The sequence below is a fragment of the Hydra vulgaris genome, chromosome 05 (genome assembly GCF_038396675.1).
Source record: "Hydra vulgaris chromosome 05, alternate assembly HydraT2T_AEP".
Taxonomy (NCBI): Eukaryota; Metazoa; Cnidaria; class Hydrozoa; order Anthoathecata; family Hydridae; genus Hydra; species Hydra vulgaris.
In genome coordinates, this window is record NC_088924.1 from 32,637,501 (window position 1) to 32,664,596 (window position 27,096).

The 27,096-nt window shown below is 28.3% G+C and overlaps 1 protein-coding gene across 2 annotated transcripts in view; it reads left to right on the top strand.

Moving 5' to 3' along the window:
• The window catches only part of LOC101234824 (EF-hand calcium-binding domain-containing protein 5), a 122,062-nt gene that overhangs the window by 73,535 nt on the left and 21,431 nt on the right, over window positions 1–27,096 (top strand). For both annotated transcript variants that reach the window (XM_065797935.1, XM_065797936.1), the window contains exons 11-13: window positions 368–494; window positions 5,998–6,151; window positions 25,296–25,432. In XM_065797935.1, the coding sequence (XP_065654007.1) occupies window positions 368–494; window positions 5,998–6,151; window positions 25,296–25,432 (418 nt within the window). The remainder of the gene's footprint in view (window positions 1–367; window positions 495–5,997; window positions 6,152–25,295; window positions 25,433–27,096) is intronic.

Below are 27,096 nucleotides of genomic sequence, written 5' to 3' on the forward strand. Positions count from 1 at the left end.
ATAAGAAAATTTTAAATTATTGTTTTACTTACTATTCTAAGAAATTATTACTGTTAACATCATACACTGTTGTCATATATATACTGTTGTCAAGAAATTATTACTGTTAACATCATACACTGTTGTCATATATATACTGTTGTCAAGAAATTATTACTGTTAACATCATACACTGTTGTCATATATATACTGTTGTCAAGAAATTATTACTGTTAACATCATACACTGTTGTCATATATATACTGTTGTCAAGAAATTATTACTGTTAACATCATACACTGTTGTCATCATCAATTACTGTGATCATAATAGTAACTATTTAATATATTTTATATTACTATTAACAGGAGCTTAATACTTGTTTTAGATTTATGATTGAATCACTTATTAAATTTATTCAAGTGAAATACATTCAAACAAATGAAGAAGTCGCCCAAATAAAAGAAAAAAAAGATATACTATATACCCAAACAGCAGATATTGAAATTACACAAGTAAAAATTAATATTTAAAAAATTATTTTCTCATATAAATTTTTTAATAGTTTTTAAATTTTTTTTTGCTGTTGCCATTTAAGTTTATAGACATACATATTTAATGAAGTTGATGGTTATATAAATTTATTGGTTACAAAAATTAGTAATTTTTTTAATGTTTTTTATTAAATTTTTACTTTACAATTTTTGAAAAAAAAACTTAATAAACTAATTAATATTTTGTATAAATATATATGATATAATAATAATAATAGTAATAATAATAATAATAATAATAATAATAATAATAACAATAATAATAATAATAATAATAATAATCAGAATAAAGTGAAACTGTACAAGACAAAAAAAAAGGTACAAACAAAGTTGATTGAATTGACTAGAAAATGAGTTTGAAAGTTTACAATGTGGGCAATTATGAGTGGAAACAATTTTAGATATTTTGACATTTTGGTCACTTGATTGACAGCTTGGTCACTTGTGTTGGCTCCAAGCCATTCAATTTGTTTTTTTTTGGGGCAGATAGCAGATTTAACAATACTTTGTCAAGATGAGCAACTTTAAAACGAACCAAAAATAACAAGCTACATAAGACGCTAGAACCTAAGCCTAGAACCTGAAAAAAAAGAAGCTAGAAGCCTAGAACCTGTGTGTAACAGTGTCTTGTAGTGTAATGTCTGTAACAGCCTAGACTGTTACAGACATTACACTGAGAAGAGAGATTAGAATCACAATCGGTTGCCTGTTCTAAATGATCAAAAAGTAATGACTTATTTTCAGTAGGAGTATATAGTTGTTTTTATATAATTTTTAATTTTTTCATAACACCATTAAGATCATTAATTTATATTAAAAAAAATTCAGGACCAAGGATTTCTATCTTTGGTTCTATAACCTCGATGTACCCAGTAAGTTACTAGAAATGTACCCAATAAGTTACTGGAAATGAAGAAGAGTGTTGGTCTTCAAGGATGGCTTTATTACTGTGGTTAGATGAAACTATATATATATATATATATATATACATACTTGTGTATAAATGAAACAATACAGGACTATAGGTTTAACCTTTTCTTACCCCAGATGTTATTGATAATAAAGAAATTGGCCTTCAAGGACAATTTTGATACAGGACAAGTATCAAAATTGATACTTGAAATGCAACAAAAGCAGTAAGACGAGTTTAAGAGATAAAATCAATTTATTTTCCAGACAGATTTGGATGGAAGCAGATTATCATATTTAAGGATAATCAACCAAGTGATTTAACAATAGAAGCCAGAGTGATTTGGATTTCTAACAATGGATTAACCTGTCTCTGGAATGACAGGAAGAGTGTGGTCATTAGATTTATGTGTCAAATTTGAAGAAAGGAAAATATTTCTGCATTGTCCTTAAGATAAGCAATGAGATCAGAACCATGTATTAAAGATGGAATGTTAGACTAACTTTTATTAATGACAATATTGAAGACTTTTTTGTTAGGTTCTAGAACTTTTTTCCAAAAGTCTCTTGAACCTAACCTCTTGAGATGAAAATACAAGATTAAGTTTAAGATTAACGTTTTTCAAGATTAACTGAGACGCTTAGTTGAGTTGCAATTTTAAACAGAGAAACAAAAGACAATAGATAAAGGATCATCACTAAGAAAATCCGTAAGAAAAGTCAGGTATATCGTAGTAGTAAGTAGTGCAATAATAGGGTGAGTCTAAAGAAGTGATTAAAGATTTGGAGCAATCAAGGCATGGTCTAAACAATCTAAATCAGAACAAGGAGAAACTGAATAGAAGCTAGGGACAGAGGCAAGACACAAATCAAGGAGTGAAGGTAAGTAATTAGAGTTGTTTGGAAAACAAGTAGCAAAGTTAACTATTTGTGTAAGAGATTAAGATATATAAAAGTTATGAGGTTTAGCACTAGCAGGATCAGTGATGCTAGAGCTATATATAATAGTATAATATATTATTAAGTAACCAAGGTCTGCTAATATCTGTAACTCATCTAAATGGGAACATTAAATAAAGATCTAGGTTTTTATTTAAGTTTAAATTAAGACCCTTTTTTTAACTCGTATACAGCCTAAAAATTTAAAAAATTCTAATATAAGCTTCCCATTTCAATGGCTATGTAGTAACTGACCTTCATTACTACCACATACAGTTGCAATGAAAATTACTTGCAATTACTACCACATACACTGCAATTTAAGATAAAAATGATTAATTTGACACTTGATAATGTTTACAACTTTTAAATTCTTAATGGATTTTAAAAATTTAAAAAGCGAAATCAAAGCTCATTTTTATTAGTATGTTAAAAGAATAGTAATTTTTATTAGTATGTTAAAAGAACTTTATAGTAAACTATTTTTTTTGTAATATAGCTAAAGTTTGAAAAATTATAAGTCATATTTTATGCTTAATCAGCATAAAATAAATTCTATAAAAAAATAATTTTAAAAATCTTAAAAATGTTAATTGAAAAAAAAACCCAGCAATTTTTACAGTAGAAAAGTTTATTTTATTATATATTTATTTTATTATTTTATTGACCTGTGGTGGTTTTAAATTTGAGTTTAACATATTGTTATAATAGTTTTGGTATCAAAATTTCTGCAATTTCATTATTAATATAAAATTTTTTTTAACTTTCGCTTTCTGTAACAGTATTATATTGTTTACAGATTTTTCATAAAAAATTAAAGTTAAATTCAACTTGGGAAGGTTTTGAAGCTTTATCATCACCATCACCATCATCATCATCATCATCATCATCATCATCATCATCATCATCATCATCATCATCATCATCAGTATGTGGTTCTGTGCTCGCTATTGTCACACTGTCATCAGCACACAGGATTTTAGAATTTACCCGCATTGCTTGAGATTTAAAATTTTTTTTTTTTGAATTCTTATCAGAAAGATATAAATTTTTAAGATAAGTTAGTTACAAAAAAGTTTTTTGCAGGTAAGACCCATTACGAAAAAAGCGTTGCATTACCAAAAAATCTAAAAAGGAGGATTTATGCATGGGATCATCAAAAAATGATTCGGATATGTTTTTTTTATTTATTCCTTTTAAATCAAGCTATAAAAGGAAAAAATCCACTTACCTACACTTTGAGGTTTTTCATATCATCATGGCGATTTTAAGTTTCTGAGTTCAAGTAAACTTTCTATAATATATTAATGTGCAATCTTCTACTTTGATTTTGAAAAAAAACGTTACATAAAATTTTTTTTAAAACTTTTTTAAAGTTATTTTTCTTGATGGATGTAATATATATCATGTCGAATGTCCAAAAAACATTTACTTATTTTTTTTGACATTATTTTTTTTGCGGGGAATTTGGGTTTTAAACAGTAGTTGTTGCAATACCAAAACTATCCAGGTTGCATTACCGAACTCACTTATTTTTTGATAACTGACAAATAGAAAAGGTTTGTTATTTCTAATTTATTGTTTAGGTTTAATTCTTTTTTTTTTTCTTCAATCAAACTCCTTTTATAAAATCTAAACTCCATCGTAAAAAAGCAGGAATGCTCCGTGGAATGGGTTTTTTTGGGTAAAAAAAATTGACCTAATGGAAAAATGAAAACAAGAAAATTAAATATTTTTTTACATTTTACAATTGTTTATACTTTTTTTTCAAAAATAAATTTCAAATAAATAAAAGTAGTTTATTACACTAGTATCTATACCAAACCAATATGTTTTTTGAAAATCTTTCTGTGGGCGTTTTTCCAAAATAAACAAATTTACCAATTTTAAGTTTATAATAAATGTAAATAAGTTTACAATGATCATTTTGTATCCTTGCATACATACATGCATCTTAATAAATAAATAAGTTTTAAATAAGAAAAGTAAAATTTAATTTACTTTCTTACTTTTACTATTTGAGTTTGGTTTCAATCAAGAGCACATTGAAGGGGAGAATAAAGGTAGTAAGCCCTCCCCCCCCCCCCCTTACACACACCTCTTGGGGATAAGCTATATATTTTTCAAAGCCAAGTATTAAGATATTTATTTATAACATCAGTATAATATTGTACAGAACTTAGTAACTAGACTATGTCCTAATGTGTAAAGGTTATTGATTTATCTTAACTATAACAAAGTCTTAATTTCAATTAGCTTTTTAATTATTTTTTAGCTCTCAGACCCTTCCTTGTTGCAAGGGCTGAACCAGCGTTTTTTTTGTTGGAGAGATAACTTCCATACATGGAACTCCAAACATTTATTTGTTTATACTTACGTCAATTAAAGATGCTTTGCAAAAAATTGCAATGAATAAATTACTATGAAATAAAATTGCGATGGTCAAATTACTAAAAGCCATTACATCTTAAAATGGGAAACTAACATACTCAATTCATGTGAGAAAAAGTTCAACAATAAGAGATTTATTTTCGAAAAGGAAAGTACCACGAAATGAATATCATGTTTTATAAAGTAAATTGGGATGAAATATTTGATAAAATAAATACAAACCAATGTTATGAATGCTTTTGTTTGCAAGCTTTTTCATAACCAATGTTATGAAAAAGCTTGCAAACGATATATTCCTCACCACTTCAAACCCACTAGTTCTATCCAAAATCCATGCATCAACAAAAAAATCCAGAATCTAATTAGAAAAAAACGTAGTCTATGGTGCAGAGTGCGTGCTACAAACTTCAAAAATACAAACCTAAATAATGAATACAAACTAGTTAATAAAATGATTAAAAAACAAATTAAAAAATCTACTCTTGATTATGAAATAAACTTAGCAAAAGATATAAAACATAACCCAAAACTCTTCTATGCATATGCACAAAGAAAAAATCAAACACATACAAAACTACTAGCACTTGAAACTAGTGACAATAAAATAATAACTGATAAAAAAGTCATTGCTAATCTACTAAATTGTAGTTTCCAATCAGTATTATTTGTCCAATTATTGTGACTGGGACCAAAAACTAAAAGAAGATATTGTACATAATTATTTATTAGAACTTAATGAAAACAAGTCACAGTGTTAAATGAGATAAATTTTTGTTAAGTGATTTTCTACTAATTTATAATTGCTCTGTTCTTTTAAGAACATTGAGCACTCTACCTGTAGAATACATTTTAAAATTGTTTAAATTGTATTCTACAGGTAAAAAACAAAAAACTTATAAGGCTTTAACTTGCGTTCCGGGAGTTGCAATAACAAACAACAAGTTGCAATAACGAACAAAATTGTTACAAAAACAAACATAGGCTGCGTCAGGTTGCATTAGCGAACAAAAATGTTCGGTTATGCAAATTTTGCGTTGCTATACCGAATATCCATATGATCATCATCATTATCATCATCATCATCATCATCATCATCATCATCATCATCACTATAACTATTTCAAGAGTAATAACTTTTATTTAATTTTTAGAATATTTAACTTTTAAGTTTTTTTATAATAAATTTTATTAAATATTGTTTTTTGCTATAACAAATTTTTTTCAGAATGTTAAAAACATTGAAAAACGTTACATGCTGTTAAACTATTTATTCGATCTATGGGATAGAGATTCTTCAGGATTTTTGGAAATTAACGAAATTGAAAATGTGTTAATTAATTGGCGCAAAGATGAAATTCATGACTATCTGTATTCACAAAGTTGGTTTTTTTTTAATATTAAATTATTTATAAGCTATAATATACGTATGAAAAAAAAAGTATGAAAAATTTAAACAATTACCAACTAGAGCTAACACTTTTTGTGTATTATTTTTTTTAACTGCATTGAAAGTATTTTGTTTAACTGCAAGAATGTTAAGTAAAAATGTTTTTTCAAGAATATGCTGCAACTAAATAATACAAAGAATAAAAACAAGTTTTACTCTTTACACAAAAATTTTATTTAAAATGTGGAAAATATAATAAAAAAAGGTTATTCGTGTGAATCTAAAAAGATTTACTCACAAGTATTGTAACATATGTAACATTGTAACAAATTGTATTATAACTTATGTAACATTGTAACATATGTAACATTGTAACATATGTAACATTGTAACAAATTGTATTATAACTTATGCAACATTGTAACATATGTAACATTGTAACATATATAACATTTATAAGTCCCAATCTTGAAATAGTGATACAATCATGGTGCCCATACTTTAAAAAAAAAAAATAAAAAAAAAAAGTAGAAAAGAATTTTTTATATTAATGTACTTGAAAAATTTTAACATTATGCGACTAAATAAATACCCCAGGTTCGAAAATAAAGTTATGAAACAAGAATTAAAATACTGGCACACTGGAAAAAATATGTAAAAGAGGCGACTTGGTTCAAAAGTTATTCAAAAAAAAGCAAATAATATAGAATTAACTAATATTTTTGCATCATATCAACCCTACACAAGAGACCATAATTTCAAAATCAGAAAAGAAATAGTTAAAAATTGCTATCTTTGTCATCAATTCTTAACCAATAGAGTCTCATCAATATGGAATAAATTACCTGGTTTTATCACTCTCAAAATTTAAAGTGCTTTAACTATTTTTTTTTTGAAAAATATTGTTTATAAGTTGTATACCATTGTACAACCTATTATTTTAACCATCTGAGCTTCTATTTATCTAACATTTTTCTGTTCTTTGTTGTGTTTTAATACTAATTTAAATATATTTTATTAAATTTGTTATCTTAATCTTTCTTAAACTGAAATATTTTCTTTAGTATTCTCTGCATCACTATTATCTATTATTTCGTGATCTGATTTTATCATTAAAAGCGAAAAGCTTGAACTTATCCAAAACTCGCGTTGATAAATATCTTGAGCTACATGATTTGCAATTTATAATTTGATTTCATTTTCCTAGAAAAATTAAACAATGTGTGTGTTGTAAAAGTGAAATTATTTACAAATAATTTCAGTTTGTAAGTAGTTTTTAAACTATTACAGCTTTTTATTATATTACATTATATTTTGTTTATGTTATTTATTTTTCATAATTATACTTAAAATATTATTTATAAAATTTTTAAGTTATTTGTTTTTGTTATTAGCTATTAAAACTTCAATTGTTAAAATATCATAACATAAAAAATACAGATAAAATTCTGTAGTTTTCATGTGATATGTTAAAAATCTTAAATATTGTTGTTAAAAATCTTAAATATTTTTGTTAAAAATCTTAAATATTGTTGTTAAAAATCTTAAATACTGTTGTTAAAAATCTTCTGGCTTCCTCTGACAATTTTTTAAGTTTGTTGCAAAAGTAATAACATAACAAGTTCAAAATTTATGTCAATTAAATGTTTACTTGGTATAAAACATTTTTTTCTCTTTTTTTTAAAAATTTATAATTACAAAATATTTGCAATATTTGCAATAACAAAATAACTACATAATAGTTATATAGTATTATATATATAACAGTATTACAATACAACAGTTATGAGGGTAATAGTAAAGTAATTATGTTCAGAGATTTCCAATAATATCCTAACAGAATATATGATCTGCTATAGCAATCTAGCTAGAGAAAAAATTATTCTATGATTTTATCAAAATTTATTGAATCAAATGAATTATAATTAGTCAACGTAACTAATTTCTGGTCCTGCAGTCACATATTGACATCTTGCATTACCAAACATGGACCAAATTGATCACATAGCTATTTTAAAGTACACATCTCTTCTCTATTATAAATGTGTTGTTATCCCTACTTTCTTTCAAAATGATGATAGCTTAAATACCAATTTCATTAATCTTAACCTAATTGGTAATTCTGAAAATGAACTTACTCATTGTATGCTGTTATTACTAACAGTGGAGCAGGGACTTTTAGAGAATACCTAAAGTTAAAGAAGTAATCTATGTATTCAAAACCCTGGTGGGCTCTCAAACTAACTTGTAGCAAAAAATATCTTTCTATTTATTTTTAAAAGTGGAGTGAAACAGGTTTCTTAAAAGGCTCAACATCTATTTTTAATCAATATCTATTTGCTCAGAAGAATTTCAGCAAAGTCGTCAAAGTAGCCAAAAACCTTATACATAAAAATTAAAAAACTAAAAAACTCTAACCCAAAAAATTTTTGGAATAACTTTAATTGTATAAAATAGGATTTAAATTCAAAACTTTTTACTATAAACAAAAAAAAGGATAAAGAATCACCACCGAGTTTGCTACTATTTTTGAAAAACGATTAAACACTAAAAAAATAACTCATAGATCTACTAATAGTTGAATTTAGCCTTGTAAAAAAAAACAACAAATTACTAACTGCATGATAACCCTAGACAACCATTAAATAATACCTCATGACAAATTTAATTATCTGGGCTTTACTTATGACACAACTTGATGCAATAAATATTGACACTAAATTATCAAGTTTTCAAACAACAGTGCAAACTCAGATTCAATCAGGTAATCTATCCAAGTTCCATTATCCAGTATAAATCCTTTGCAGTTCCGATGCTAACTTACAGTCTAGAGCTCTGTGAAAATAAAGATTTAACACTGAAAAAACTTGGAAAGAATGCAGTTAAATCTTTTTTAATGTTTCTATGTATAGTAAAAATTATATACACTCTCTACTTAAAGGTTCAGGAAATGTCAATTTTGCAAAACAAAATAAATCTTTTTATTTTTTAAACAATAAAGTTAAAATAATTAATCCCCAACTTAATTATTATTCAGTTTTATATTTTTTTGGATTGAATATGAAAAACTTAATGCTGGTTAAGAAGAAAGTTAAAATTAGGGATTCAAAAAGTGCAATTTCTAAAAATACTCTTCAAATTTTGGTACAAGCAGTTCAATGTTGGAATAAAAAGCAACAGCAAACAATTTTTAAAAATACTCTTGAAAAAAACATTCTTATATGATCCTTTTTTATTTTATTTTTATCTCCCTCTATTCTTTTTATCTCCCTCTATTCTTTTTATCTCCCTCTATTCTTTTTATCTCCCTCTATTCTTTTAATTGCCTGAAAGAGGCAGCTAGTCAGGATAGTCATTTTGTTTGTCAAAATGATTTTTTGTTTTCTCCTAAGTCAGTTTGTCAAGAAGATTTTAATTTTAAATAGTTTGGAATTTTGTTTTCATGTTTTTTCTTACTATCATTACTCTAAAACGTTTCAAGAATTTTGACGCTTCAAGAATTAAAGAAAAGTTTAAAAGTCAAGACTTCACAATGAAAAATGATTGATGATAATGGATCTTTTGTTCTTCAAAACTTTTGTTATGTGGTGCGTAGATTATTTATCGTAAACACACACATACAAAATCCGGGTAGTCCAGACAAACAAATATCAGGAGTAAATTACAATTTATTTAGTTTACGTTAACCAATACAATAAATAGTCTTACTAGAATCTTACTTGGCTATAATTGTTTTGTTATTTATTACTTAATTTTGTGTCTTGGATTTATCTCAATATTTCAACATTTTTCCTCCTCTACTTTCTTTTCCTCCTCTACTGTATTTTTATTGTCATCTAACTAATTTATATTTAGATATTCCTGTCTTTATATATTCCTCAAGATTGTTTGACGCATCTTGATTTATCGGTTTGTCTAGCATTTGCATTAAACACTTTCATTTATCTAAACGCTTTGCCTGATTGGTTTATTAAACTTTTTTTTTTCAGAGAAAAAAGTTTGTCCTCGAACTAAACACACAGAGTATAATATCACAACATAACAAAACATATCACAACAAAACATATCACAATGAAACAGCATCATTGTAAAACAACTTAATAATTCAGAGTCAAGATTTTCACAAAACAACATCATCGTAAAGTGAAACAACAAAACAGTGAATAGCAGAAAAATCAGCAAAATCTCAAAGAGGTTTTAAATAATTTTAAATTAATTAAATTAATTTTAAAAGAAAAAATAAAAAAATCTCAAAGAGGTGGTTTTAAATAAGCAGTACCAAAAGTATCTTAAATAATGAGGTTGAAAGACCTCATCTTAACAAATGCAATTAAAATAGGTTTATCCAACTTTCCTAAACTTTTAATCTTGGTCATGGGGTTTAATTTTCCTAAGTAAAAATGAAGGATAATTACATATAGATGCTCCAAAAACTTTGATAACGAAAGTTTCAAAATAGAGCTAATAAAGGAAATAAATTAAAAATATTATTCCAATATACAAAAAAGGCTCCAGAGCATATAAAAGCAACTACAGGCCAGTCAGTATTTTATCCAACCTATCTAAGGTGTAAGAAAGATGTATGTATGAGAATATAGCTAGCTTTTTTTAAACAACTTTATCCAGACATCAATATGGTTTTTGAAAAATGGAGAAAAGTCTTTGATCACAACAGTTGCTTTGGTGCTTTACTAATTGATTTCTCTAATTCATTTGGTTGCATATCCTAGGCGTTACTCATCGCCAAACTAGATGTCTATGGTTTTAGCCCAAACATTATGTTTATGTCTTCCTACCTAATGAATAGAAAACAAAGAGTAAGAATAAATAACGGATTTAGTTGTTACACTGATATACTATATGGAGTTCCTCAAGGATTGGTTCCTTCCTGACATTGGAACTCCTGGATATGCAGATAACAACACTCCATACTGTACAAAAAAAACTTTACTTTGGTAACTACCAACCTCCAAGAAACCGCAAATCAGTTGTTAATATGGTTCCAAAATAATGTAATAAAGGCAAACTCTAAAAACTATCACCTAATCATTAGCAAACATAGTAACCTAGAAGTTACTATTTCTAATTTAACAACAGCAAACTTTCCTTTGAAGGGGTAAACAGATTCTATCTGTTGATCTTGAGGGGTAAACAGATTCTATCTGTTGACCAGCCTCACACCCCTCCTTCATCTATTAGGCTGACGCAGATGTATTTTAAACACATTGTTTGCAGTTTAGGATGTTGAACGCTGGATCTTCTTGATTCAATGCTTGGGTTTTGCTCATGTCTCTGTTTTTATGACTAGGCAACTCATTCTATTATCTCCTAATGAGGTTACAACTCTAAAACTCAGTTTTATGGTTCTGAGGCTAGCTGGTAGTCCGGTTTCCCAAACTCTGTAGTAGCTCTCAGAGAAGCTGATTCCATCAACAGTTGAAAAGTATCAGAGTACTAACAGTGCCATGTTGCGCATGGATGGTGCCCCTGTTTGTACTTTTCGTGTGCATTGTTGAGGCCACATTTAGAGCCCTTTGTTATGGCTTAGGGTTTACTAATAGTAATGAGGCAATTGCTTGGACTATTAAATAGTGTATGAGTACTATCTATGCTTTGAGTCAAGTTCTTTAAAAAATTTAAAATGACTAAAGTACCAAAAGCTATAAAACACAAAAAACCATCGTCATCACCAAGTTCTCTAAACTTATTATTCACTAATATTTGTGGTCTTCGAAGTAATTTTTCTTCTGTTGAGTCTTATCTTATGCGGTAGTGGTGTAGTGGTAGAGCGCTCGCTTCATAAGCGAGAGGTTCCGAGTTCGATTCCCACCACGTCCCTGGTAGTATCGCGCTCAACTTGTTTCTCCGTGCAGCGGCTTTGTTCGTCAAGGTTCGTGTTTCGGAGTTATAGAGTTGAGAGAGGGTGATAACCACAAGTAGCCTCTTCATCTGTAGTAACCTTCTCGGCTTTGGGGAGGTGAATTATTAAAAAAAAAAAAAAAAAAAAAATCTCTTGCAAAGTTCACCAAATCTACTTGCTCTATGTGAGACTAATTGGAGTCCAGCTGTCTCATCTTGCAATCTTAGTGTTGATGGTTAACTTTCTTTAATTCATAAAGACTCCAATAGTTACATGCTTGGCCTGGGAATTTACATTCTTAAGAATTCACCCATTTGTCAGGAAACCAGGTTTGAATCCACAGACTATTCTTTCATGTGCTTTCGTTTAGCACCACTTCACTCTATCGCCTTTCTCTTTGTTGTATATTGCTCTCCTTCATCTTACGATTGCAGTCTTTTCGATGTTAGTTCTGATCATATTGACCGCGCCCTTTCTCTTTATCCAACAGCCAATATCAATGTTGTTGGTGACTTTAATGCCCATCACACTGAATGGCTTGGCTCTAGTGTCAGTGATTCTGCAGGCATTAACCCCCACAACTTTTGCCTTTTTCAATCTCTTACTCAAATAGTCAACTTTCCAACTTGCTTTCCAGACAACCCAAATCATTTACCTTCTCTACTCGACCTATGTCTTGTTTCTGATCCTAGTCATACTTTCAAAGTTATTTAACAAGTGCTTATCAGAGTCTTGTTTTATGGCATGCTGGAGAGCGGCATCTGTTTTACCTTTTTTCAAAAATTCTGGAGAGCAATCTGACTGGTCTAACTACCTTCCATTAGTCTTCTTCCTATCATGAGCAAGGTTTTTGTATCTTTAATTAACAAACACTTAACCTTTCATCTTGAATCTAATAATTTACTTTCTGATCATCAATATGGATTTTGATCCTCTCATTTCTACATCTGATTTGCTAACAGTAATAACTGATAGGTTTTATCATGCATTAGAAAGAATTTGAGAGATTAAGGCCATCGCTCTAGACATTTCTACTTTCTTACTCGAGATTCAATTCTTTATCTCTGTAAATCTCAAATTCGTCCTTGTATGGAATACTGTTGCCATATCTGGGGCGGATCTTCTAATGATACCCTTTCTCTTTTAGGCATTAACGCAATATAAACATAGTAGTATCTCCAACCATTTTTACATTGTTTTAATGTTGCTTCTCTTTTTCTTTTCTACAAATACTATAATGGGCACTGCTCTAAAGAGTTAGCGTCTCTTGTGCCATCTACTAAAATTAATTCTTGTGTTACTCATCATTTAATTAAGTCTCATTCTTATTCTGTGACTGTTCCTTAGAGCTCCAAAAACTCTTATTCATCTAGTTTTTTTCCTCAAACATCAGTTCTTTGGAATTTGCTTCCTTCATCTTGCTTTCCTGATTCATATAATTTGCAATCCTTTAAGTAATCTGCTGTTATCTTGCTCTACAAACTTCATCTTCTCTCCTTCAGTAACTTCCAACTCTTATTGTGGTTGCTTGAAGCCTTGTTGGAAGCAAAGATGTAAAAATAAATAAATAAAAAGAGCATGTGAACTCTTTATGCTGATCTTGAAAGCAGAAAAGTTTCAAGAATCGCATTATATATGTCTTTCAAACAATGTAAACATATTTTCTGCATTTATAAAGTCAAATTTCTTATACTGCCCACTTATATGGATGTTTTGCACACACCCACTTATATGTGTTTCACAGTTAGAAACTAAATAAGCACATAAATCGAACCCATGAAAGAGCTTTAACATTTATCTACAGAGACTCCATTTGAATCTCTCTTACTAAACAGCATTACTTAAACTATCAACTAAAAAAAGTTTAGTTTAGTCACTGAGGTTTTCAAAATAAAATTACAAATTGCGTCAATATCTATATCTATGAATGAAGTTTTTAAGTTTGTAGAATCAAATCTGAGATATGAATCTGTATCAAACTTAGGATAGAGATTTGGAAACTAATTCCGAATGATTGTAAAACATCTTCATCTCTGAAGGAATTAAAACTTAAAATAAAAAACTCTATTTTAAAGAAATGCCCATGCCAATTATGCATGGTTTTTATTAAAGATGTCAGATACATTTAAATGATCCTAAAGTACCATCACAAGTTATTTTTGTATCATAAATAATGCTTAAAAAATTAGTTTCATGTTAATTAAACTTTCCAAAACAAATTATCAAGATATTAGTGAAAAACTTTATAATTTTTGATGCCTTTTTTTTTTTTGCGAAGGTAAGTTCCGGCTCTTTGATTTTTTTTTTTAAAAAAATACTGGTCTGATTAATGTGCTTTTGTAGTTATTAAGTGATATAAATAAAAAAAAAGTTCTTTCAAATAATTTTAACTTATAAAAGTTATGTTTAGGTTTTCCCTCTTGCAATTAATTTTTACCTTTTATAAAAGGTATAATAACAAAATAAAAAAAACATGATAAAAACAATAGATAAATGCTTTAAAAGTATAACTCATATTTACTTTATTTTAAAAATAAAACTACTATTAATGTTATAAATAAAAGATATTTAAATTTAAAAATTTTACTGATATTTGTTAAAAACTGCTAACAAAATATTAAAACTGAAAATACTATTTTTTTAATTCATTTTTGGATTTAATCAGAAATAATGCAACTAAATTTGATTTTACCGTATATAAAAACAAATATATATATCTTAATGATAATAAATGAATAAACTCTGCATGTTTATACAATTTTTGAATTCTTTTTTGTAAATTGTTTAAACCAGGACTCTTATAATTAGTTGTTGAGTTTATAACACAATTCCTTTTACAAGCAAGCTGAACAATATACATGTAATACAAATAATACAGAAATAAGAGGTTAAATGTTTCATCTCAATAAATAAATTGTTTTGATAATTTTAATAAACTCAAAACTTATTTTCTAATGTTTATTTTGCAAACTTGTCTTGGCACTTGTGAATCTACTTGGGAATCTAAAGAAAAATAAAATCTTTATATTTTGTTAGTTTTTGCCACTCTAGTTGGCTTTTTTTTATTCAAGTATTTATCGGTTATCTTACAATTTACATTTATAATGATATTTATTTTTTGAAGGATAAGTATCCTTTGACTTAATTTAGCCAATTATAGAGCTATCTTTGTAACAACCATATGTATCAACTATAAATAAATTACAAATAAAAAAATGCGAATAACAGCAAAATCAGTAAAATCTTGAATAAGAAGCAAAAACCAAATAAACAGCAAAACTGCATCATAAAAAATTCATCATTGTAAAATGGCATCATAAAATTCAACATGAAAAAAAATATTGTAAAAGCATCGTTGCCAAACAGCACATAACATAAAAATTCATTATTGTTGAACAACATTGTAAAAAAAAAATCAATAAATACACTACAGGATTCGATTTCCTTGTAGAAAACTCATGGTGGTTGGAGGCCTCTCAATTCTTCATCCAGGAATCTCAGTTCTTATTTCCTGCCACAAACGTAATGGGTAAAATTTAGTCTTTTTTACAGATTGGATGCTTGGAATTTATTCACAATCATGAATGAGTATTTAAAGGGGTCATTTTCTATGTCAATGTCACATACCATTTGTCCTAAAACTTGAAGAAGACACCCATTAGCTGTCTTTAAATTGTCATAATAGGGTAACAGCTCTGGGGCTTGATCCTAATTTTGGGTATTTTGATTCCAGCAGTAGACTGCTGTATTGTATTGAGATACTGGGCTCGCTTTGGTGGCTGAGGAGCTTGTTCAAAACACAATCTCTGGGTGTGTCATACTCTCAGACATTTATTACATATGATTTGTCTATCATTTGTGCGAAGATTGTGTCCTAATGAGTTGAAACCATAAGTTTTGGGTGGAGCTATCGTTAATTCTATATAGGTATTCTAGTTCTTTCTCCATTTGTTTAATTTGTTGGTAAGGTTTATGGTAGGTAGCTGCTACAATTGGTTGTCTGGAGGATTTCAAGAGTGCATCAAGTCTGGTTTTGAGTCTGGAGATAGCAGAATCAAATACAATTTGTAGCTTTGCGAATACCACTGCGACTTGGTAGTTGTCTAGTTGTTTGAGTTTAAACTTTTTATAAAGGAACTCAGCTTTGACTTGTCATCAATATTTAGCTGTTGAGTGAATTTATCAAGTGTGTTAATATACAAACTAAGATCAGTGTTCTGTGTTAAACCGAAAATTTCATTTTCCGGTTCCATGCTACATTAACATTATCATAGTGTTATCTGCTCTTGTAAATAACACTATGATCTGCTCTTGTAGACGATTAAATTTATTTTTGCTATGCTCTGGAAGTGTCTCATTGTATACTAGAGCACCACCTTTTAGGTGGAAAAAATGGAAACGCTACTTCTATGCCTTTAAAAGCTTTTAGTTGTATATCTGAAATTCCCTTCATTGTCAAGCGTTCTATTATTTGATCTGAGAGCATATCATTTTTCACAGTCTCATTTGTTAGGGAGTGGATGTTGTTTTGTTTTAATGAATTTGTATCGAAAATTTCAAAGAGTCGACAGAGTTGGTGGAAAAATTATTGAGGGAGGTCTGAGAGTTATTGGTGGTATGAGCACAAGGAGTAAGTTTAGTATACAGACAGATTTTACCCAATCACAATAGGAGTGTTTTTTTCTTAATGGCCATTATCCAGGCAGTGCCTCCAAAAATGTTACGCAGCATGTAGATTATTTATTGTAAATATGTACTAACTCCAGGTAGTCAAGACAAACAAATAACTGTAAATTACAATATATTTAATTTATATTAACCAATAAAATAAATGCTCTTACTAGATACTCGTCTGTAATTGTTTTGTTTTACACTCGTCTTGGTTTAATGGCTCTTCTAACATTTAGCTATACACTTCTTGGTTCATTTACCCAAATGCTTTGCTTGATTGGTTTATTAAATACTTTACATGTGAGTGGGCATACTTTGTAACACTTTCTTTAGTTATAAATCATATTAATATATATAACAAGTTAAAAAACAAATAAAAGATTAAAAGCAAATGGTTGAAAATAAAATAATAACAAGAAAAAAAAGATGGGATAAAATATCATTTTTTATGCTAAAATTATTTTGGGGGGTTTTGTTATAAAATTTGGTAAAAATTGTAAAAATCTTAAAAAATTAATATCAAGTTCATGAAAGTTCAAGAAAGTCATACCTATCTTTGTAACTTAAAATATTGTTTATTTAAAAATTCTTAAAGCCTTTTTGAGCATCTTCACCAAGTAGACAAAACTTGCAATAATTTACAAATCTCTATTACTATTTTCATTACTCTGAAATGTTTTTATTACTCTGGAAGTTACATAAACTTTCTTTTACTCGGAAGTAAATGAAGTTACATAAACTTTCTATTACTATGGAAGTAAGAAATAACAAGAAGAAATTACTTAAACTTTCTATTATTCTGTGAGTTAATATTTTGCAATAATTAATTTGATAAGTAACTTGTAGTTTGCTAATAATTGCTGTAGAATGCTCTTGAAAGTCAGTAAATAGTGGTCAACCATTATCTAATTTTTTATGTTTCAAATATTTTTGTTTTTGTAAGTATTTTTAAATTTTCAACATTTGAACAAAAAATGTATGGTAAAATTTGTATGTATGATAAAAATGTATGATATATTTGTATGATAAAATTTATAAAATATATTTGTATGTTTGTAAAAATTTGAAAAATATTTTTAACATTTTGAATATTTTCCAACAATTAATCCACACAAGATCTTACCTCTCCCTAAATGCCGGTGTTTCATACAATCACATACAAAAAAAACCAGAGGGAAAATAAAAAGTAATCTTAGTTTTCTTTTTCATTCTAATATTTTTTTATATATATTATGAGAATGGAGTGTAAGTGTGTGCACCTAATGAGTTTTTACTCATAAAAAGAGTAATTAAAATGATAGGCAGTTGAAATTTTTATACAATACTCTTTAATATACAACAAAACTTTAGACATTATACAAAAAATATTGCATTGAAAGAAAAGCTTGAAAATATAAATTTTATAACAAATTAGAATTGCACACTTTTAACTGATCATGAGGGTAATTGTCCACATATGAGAGGGTAAGAGTGCGTTCTAACAATGATCGCAAATAAATGGCCCAGTTCCTTCATAACTAGTGCATTCTTCATGCCACAAATTCTTGCAAAGTCCGCATTGAATCCATTTTTCATCCATTTGCACTGCTTCTTCACAAGCTGGACAAATTGTTTCTTCATTTTCATCATTTTTAATATCTATAACATTTTCAACGTTTTTGGGTTTTTTAACATTTTCAGCTTTTTTAACATTTTTAAAACTAGATTTTTTTTAGAAAATTCTATTCTTTTTTTAGCTTGATCGGTTTTTTTTTATTCTTGACTTGTATTTTCTATGTCTTCTAGCTTCTTTTTATATGGAGACAACTTTTTTTTTTTGTTTTGTTTTTTTTTGTTTTGTTTTAGGTGCTCTAAGAAGACCTTACGGTCTTGTCACAGAGCAGTGCAGAAGTGCATTTAACCAGGAAGTTCACGCCTCCTTCCTTACCGTGACGCGAAAATATGTCCAAAGCTCGTTTCGAACCTGGATTATTTATTCTATCACATTATTTTGTCTATCACATTAGGATCATTATGACATTATGACTGTTGATTGCTAAGATGGCCTCTTTTTTTTAGTTTGCACTTCAATTTTTTTTGGAAGAGGAACAATTGTATCAGTATGAACTTTTATGTTATTGGAACATGTGATTGTTCTATTAGCAAGTTATTTTCATCCAACAAATTTTTATCCAAATCATTTTCATTCAATGATTTTCATCTAATGCATTTTTATTTAATGTATTTTCATTTAATGCTGTGTCTTCATTCAGAGTGACTTGTGAAGGTGCAAATTCCGTTTCATCTATCACATTAGGATCATACGGTTCTATGCCAGTAACTTTGAAAGCTTTTTCTGCAAGATTCACTCTTGCAATGGTACTGTAGGCAGCCTTGAAAATAGTTCCTATTTCGTATAATATAATTACTTGACCAGGGTTTTGCACAAACCATTTTTCTGCTTCAGCTGCATATGCAGTTTTAAATAGTGCAAAAAATCCCTAATGGCTGGATAGCATGGTTTGTATGAGGTGGGAGAGTGAGAAAAGTTACATGATTTTCCCAGGAACTTACAATCTTGGGTGTTTTATCTGGAACAGTCGAAACACCTGTTTCTTCCATATTGAATTTTCTATGAACAGAAAACTTTTTACACTTTAAGTGCTCTTGCAAAACTACATTGTTCTGGAGTCTTAACAGAAAGATCATGATGTTTACAAAATGCCTTAGGCCAGCCTTTCCCTGCCACTATTTTTTCTTGATTGAATCTATCAGAGGCACCATTCAGATCAGCATATTCAAAAGCAATCCTCATGATATGCTTTCTAGCTAGTCCATAAAACCTGTTATCAAGATCCTTATAGTGTTGAGCAAGCTCTTTTTCCATTGCATCACTGAGAGCATTTCTGAAATGTCCTAGAGATACTGGATTGTACCCTGAAACAAAAAAAACAGTAAAATGTTATAAATATACCATATCATATAAATAAAAAATATTCTAAATTCCATAAAACTCTAATTAACTTACAGTTTTAAGCCTTTTCCTCAAAGAGCTCTCGCAAACACCCAAATCTTTGGCTACTTTTCTTTGACTTTCAACAGCAGTTATTCTTCATTTGTGTGATGAGAGTTCTATCAGTCTTTCTTTTGTAGGGTGACATTTTAAAACATTAGTAATTTTTTAACTGTAAATAACTGTGAAAAAAATACAAATTTAATTATTGAAGAAACATGCAACATCAAATTTCAAACTACATTATTTGAAAAGTGAATTTTTGTTGTATGGAATATTTGCATCTAAAAGTGCTCATGATGCGCACTTGGCCGCTTTTGTAATGTGTTTTAAAAGTTATAACCATATCGCAACACCTTACGCAAATTAAAATTCAAACCTCACTCATTATTAGGAACTAAAATTACTACAACTCCATATAATATTTTCATATTTCATAAACAATAAATGCGAATATTAACTAAACTCCTTTAAATTTACATGCTAAAGTATGGAAATCATATCTTACCTGATATTTCAAAACACGGATAGGTAATTAAATTAAACAATAAGCGTTCTTGTATTATTATAAATATTTTAGTTTCTTTTGTTTTTGTTTTTTTTGTATTCAATGAATACCAAAGCTAGATTTCATTATATATATATATATATATATATATATATATACATATATATATATATATATATATATATATATATATATATATATATATATATATATATATATATATATATATATATACATATATATATATGTATATATATATATATATATATATATATATATATATATATATATATATATACATATATATATATATATATATATATATATATATATATATATACATATATACATATAAATATATATATATATATATATACACATATATACATGTATATATATATATATATATATATATATATTTATATATATATATATATATATATATATATATATATATATACACATATATATTGGACTGCTTTTTTTGAGGTCATGAAAAGATTTAAAGTACCATAGAGTCTTATCTGCTAAGCAGACTCTTTGAATTTTGACCATTTTTAGGAGTTGCTCAAGTGCCTCAAATGTCTTATTTTAGACTTTTTACCCTATTTTAACTCCTTTTCTGGCACACCTGAGCGAGTTCTAAAACTCAAAATAATTCAATTTTTTTTCTTTCCAGCGTTTCTTCTAAGTTAAAAGAAACAAATAAAAATTTGTGGTATTTTTATTTATCTGAAATATCTTATGTAAATATATCTACAAAATTGCTAATTTAAGCAATTTTTTTCAATTTTTATGCAGCTCAATAACTTTTTAGAAATGCCAATCATTTGGAAAAAAACACGAGATATTTTGCATTAATCATCTAGCGATTTCATTAAAAAAATTTCTTAATAATTGTTTTATTTTTTGAAAATATTATGTTATATTTTTTATTGTTGTTTTGTTTTTCTTGAGAACCTGCTTTTGGATAATTCAGCTTTGAGAAACCAGGTAGTATAGAAAACAGCCACAAAGGTCTGCCACAGTAATTTCATGTTTCGGTCATTTTGTCAGACTGGGTATTGCATCCATCATAAGCTGGAGCTTTAGGTAGTAGATACCTATGAAAAAAATTTTTTTTTTTAAATTTTTTGCCAAGTTTAATATTTGATAATGTACAACTAACTCCTTGTTTTTGCTATGAAGTTACAATTTTTTAACTTTGAACTTTTTTCTATCATGAACCTACAATTCCCTACCTTTTGCCAAAGCAGGTACAGTGGACTGTTTTGGAAGTACGAAATTTGTACTTGTAAGCTCTGTCAGCTCAATGTAGTCCTTCCTTGTAGCCCCATCCTAAAAACAAAACTAAATCAAAAGTATATAGGTATAATTGTATATTTGTTATAAAAGTATATTCTGTATATTTTTGTGTAATAGATAATAATAGAATTAAACAAGAAGAATCTTACTAAATCAAATTACTACATAATAGTTTATGTTACATAGATAACTACAAGTTTAGATATCTAGATATTGGACTACCTTTTTCAGAGACCCACTGGTAATAATATTTCTGTAGAATGTTATACTTTCATGCTTTCCTCCGGAATAGTCAATCTTCTCAACACCTTTTTATTCAAAATTAAAAAAAAATTGGAAAAAGAAAAAAATATTAGGGAAAAATAATATTTTTTAAAATGAAAGCCAATTATGTAAAACCATACCTGGTTTTTAAAATCAAGATCATTCCATACTGATTTAAATTTTTAAACAGCATATTATCTGGTCCAGAAGTAATGCTACTTGGATAATTTTTCCGTAAATGTGTTATGTGTAGCTCATTGATATGATGTCAGCATGCAAAATATAAAACTGGTCACTGAAAGACTTCATTACCAGTAAAGATACAGCTCCATTTTTATTTCCAGTGTTGATTCTGGTTGTATCAAATGTAACAGCTTGTATATTGTCTTTAAGGTCAAAGCTATTCAAGATATCTCTGACCACATTTTTTTTGATTTTTGTCAGTTCCAGATGAAAGTTGAATTAAAACGTTCTTATTGATATTTCTGAAATTTCTTAGATGGTTCTCGATCCTCTTTAATTCTTCATGAATAACCTTATCTGCTGTTCTTAATACTGGAGATGTTGAATATTTAAATTTAGATAAATTTCCACCTAATGCACGATTAACTATTGAAACTTGACTTTTTCTTTCCAACAGCAGTATTAACAGTTCTCTTGAGAATATCTTTTGGAAGTAGAACAGTATCATTTTTTTTGACTTTTTTCTTTAACTCTGGATCTGGATATGGGAAATTATCATAATCTTCATCTTTCTCTGACTCTCTCTCTCTGACATCTTTTCATGCAAATTTGATTTCATTTGAAACTTGGATAAATTCCTGTTTACGGAGTAAAGGTACCTTGTGTCAATTCTTCCTATTCTAGTTTTTCTATCTCCTAGTTGGTCCAATAAAAATGCAATATCTTCAGTCTTGTCTTGATCAGTTTTTTTCTTATCAGCTTTAATGATTGCAACCAGAGTATCGAGCTCAGGTGCAATTCTAAAAATCTTTCTCATCTGAGTTGAAAACTTCCTCATTTTTTCGATCTCTGTTTGCCTTTTTCAAAGTTTGCCTTGCTTTGTTGTTTTTTTTAGCAGTTTCCAGGTTTGGATCAGCTTCTCTATCTTTATACTAAAACATGTGATATATAGGTTCGGTAAATTTTACAAAACATCTATTTCTGTTAATTAATTAATTTAACAGCAGACATTAGTTATATTAACTATTTTCCTCTAATAAATAATTATATATAAATGAAAGAAAAACATATTCAGTCTGGTATCTACCTGATTGTAATTGCAAAATCTGAAATCTACCCTTCATCCAAGGTGGAGTTAGCTTTGAAAGAGTGCAACATAAAGGTTTTTATTATGGCAGCTAATTTCAAATCCTTTTGGTAAGGATTCCCAACCATGAAAAGCCTGTTAATTTTTTCTTTCTTTTTCCTGACATTAATAAGTCTGTTGTAAATAGCTCTAATTAGTATATGGAAAAAGTATATTGTGAAAGTAATCAATATTTATTTCCTGTTTTTTTTTAATAAAAATTAAATATCGTCTTTGCTAAAAAGTTATTTGCCTAATGTGTTTAAGCAAGTACGCAAAAGTATTTTGTAGATAGTAAAAAAAAATCATAATTTTAAAGATTGCATAAAAAAATGAGTTCTCCGTTAAATTATTAATAAAATTTTTTTAGATACCTTATCAAGTATTGTTTTAAGAATTTATTTGTGTGTTGGTGAACTTATTGCTTTTCAAACCTATTGAATTTTACACAATTGATCTAATGATGCATACAATTGACTGCAAAAAAAATAATCGTACAGTTCAAAAATAATGTCAAATTGATCAAATTCCATGGAAATTAGTATCGAGTGGGGCCTCCTTTAGCCTTAATGGGCTCATATAGATGATTCGGCGTTGAGTTGATCAAATTTTGGGTCCCTTTTGTTGTTATATTATTCCATGTCCTCATTATAGCTTCTTTCAAGTTGTCTTTGCGTCTAATGCTCGTTTGCCAATTTTTCTGTCCAAAAAATACCACCAATTTTTTATTGGATTCAATTACAGACTTTGAGATTTCTATAACGCTGATGTCATTTGCGTCAAAGCATAACTTCATTTTCTCAATTGTTAAGAAGAATAATCTGATTGGAACTGTTGCTAGTGTGACTGGTAGAGGACGAAAACGCAAGACCACTAGTACAATTGATTGAAGTACCATTAATGTCATCATTAATGGGAAGAAAAATAGGTTTGTATCGACAGCTAAATTAGCTTTAAAAAATCAAGAAGATCATAACATCACAGTGACTCCTCAAACAATCAGAAATTATATAAGAGAACAAGGATATAGATGTAGAGTGGTTCAAAATATATCTTTTTTAACTTCTAAGCAAATGAAATGTCGATTGGAATTTGTGTCGAAGTACTTAAAAATGATGATATTATATTAGAAAAAAATTTTGTGGTCAGATGAGTCAAAGTACAATTTTGTCTCATCAGATGGAATCCAAAAAGTGTGGCAAAAAAAAGGAGAAACTTTTAAATTGAGTTGTTTGCGAGGTAGTGTAATGCATGGAGGAGGAAATATGATGGTTTGGGGTAGTATGAGTTGAAAAGAAGTAGTGAAGTTTATATATGTTGATGACAAAATGGATGCTTCAATGTATTGTAAAGTTCTAAAAGCTAACTTTCAACCATATACTTAAAAATTGAGAATAAAAAGCGATTTCATACTCCAGCAGGATAACAATCCAAAACATACCGCTAAGAAAACAAAGGTATACTTTGAAATAAATAATATCAATGTTTTGGAATGGCCATCTCAAAGTCTGGACTTGAATCCAATAGAAAATTTGTGGTATATTTTAGATAGAAAAATTGACTACCGAGCATTTAGACGCAATGACAACTTGAAAGAAGCTATAATGAGGGCATTGGATAATATAATAACAGAAGAGATCCAAAATTTTATCAACTCAATGCCAAATCATCTAAATGAGGCCATTAAGGCTAAAGGAGGCCCCACTTGATACTAGTTTCCATAGAATATGATCAATTTGACATTACTTTTGAACTGTATTATTTTTTTTGCAGTCAATTTTATGCATCATTAGATCAATTGTGTAAGATTCAATAGGTTTGAAAAGCAATTAATTCACCAATACACAAATAAATTCTTAAAACAATACTTAATAAGATATCTAAAAAAAACTTTTAAATATTTTAATCAAAAACTCATTTTTTTGATGCAATCTTTAAAGTTATGATTTTTTTTAAGTGTATGATTTTTTTTTTTTGCATACTGTATGTATATATGTATATATATATATATGTATATATATATATATATATATATATATATATATGTATATATATATATATATATATATATATATATATATATATATATATATATATATATATATATATATATATACATATATATATATATATATATATACATATATATATATATATATATATATATATATATATATATATATATATATATATATATATATATATATGTTTGAATGTATGTATATAGCATTTGGGGCATTCGATAACATTTTTTGGAAGATTTCAAGAAGTGACTTCAAGCAGATTATTGATGAGATTTGTGCACTTTTCCCAAATAAAGATGTCTTTGATCAGCTTATTAGATATCTTATCAAAAGTGTTCAGGTTTTTTCTTATTGTTATTATGAATACTGTTGCTATTATAAATGTTATATTAATTTTTGTAATTTTAATTGTTTATCAATATATATATAAGTTAAAACAATTAAAATAATGCAGAAGTACATTAAGTTTTATCTTTTTTTTTAAAAACCACCATAATAATGACTAGGAAGTTATTCGCCAGAAATGGCAAACAGTTCGCCATTTCTGCACATTCCAGTCAATATGAGATGTAGCAAACAGGAGTCTTTTCTTCTGGTTTTTTAGTGAAATCAGCGGTTTCTTTGCAGGGCGTCAAGAAAACAATCCGGCTTCAACAGCATGTTGTCTGATTGTTCGGTCCGATACAGGCAGCTCTAATTGCTTTTGTACCTCGACTGATAATTTCCAGGGATCCTTCTTGACGGATCTGAAGATCATAGAATCCTCTCTAGAAGTGGTGGAACGCGGTCTTCCACCTTTGTTATCTGCTGCCAACTTCCCCATAGAACGATGTTTGGAACATAGTCTTGATATGGTTCATTTTTTCACGCGATATTTATCACAAATACTTTTTTATGACATTCACTTACATAATCGCCAATAATTTTCTTTCTTAGTTCCAATCCAAGACTGTCGGGAGCCATTTTCACACTTGAAGTCATAAAAATAATAAAAACAATTAATCACGCTTCTCAAGGCTTACCGTGTTAGATTTACCTTGTGATGATACAGTAATGCTCTCTGGAACACTACGTCTTGGTTGGATGTGGACTGTATTGATGTAATGAAACACTTGTTGTATTTGACTTCTTGTATTGATGTTCTTCGATAAAACACTTTTATAAAACTCACTTCGATAAACTGTCTTGATAATACTGACTGATTGACTTCCATATACTGACTGAATTACATGTCGATTTACATGTCTCTTATATAGTAAAATGAACCTGTGTGAACCTGTTCTGGAAGATTCTAGATGCTTCTTTTCGATGCTTCTGGAAGCTTCTGGATGCGTCTGTATGCATCTGGATGCTTCTGAATGTTTCTGGATACTTCTGGATGCTACTGGATACTTCCAGATGCTTCTTCTGGAAACTTCTGGAAGCTTCTGCATGCTTCTCGAAACTTTTGGAAACTTCTGGATACTTCCTTTAATTATTAAAAAACTTCCATGACGTTGACACGGACCAGACTTAAGAAAATGAAACAAACCAAAAAAGTTACACTTGTTTTGTCCGCTGCAAAATGGCACTTGTTTACGAAATTCTGCCTGTGTGCTGTCACCTGTCAGCTGATTGCTCATGTCATGTCATGCTATGACTCCAGACCTGTTTGCTGTGGTAGTATAGTTCGTTTCGTTTTTAAGACATGTAAAATTAGGAACACTTTTTAGCATTGTTCGATGGTATATATATATATATATATATATATATATATATATATATATATATATATATATATATATATATATATATATATATTTATATATATATATAACCCCTAACTTGTTGTCAGAAAGTTTTTCCGTATTTTGTTGACAAAAAGTAAAAATTAAAATGCAAGACTGGAATTTTTTTCTTTGTTACTTGATAGACTGCCTACCCCAACCAAACCCTCAGTCGATGTAGCAGCACTCCTTTGCGAGTCAAGCTATAAGATAGTCTATGTAGCAGCACTCCGTTATG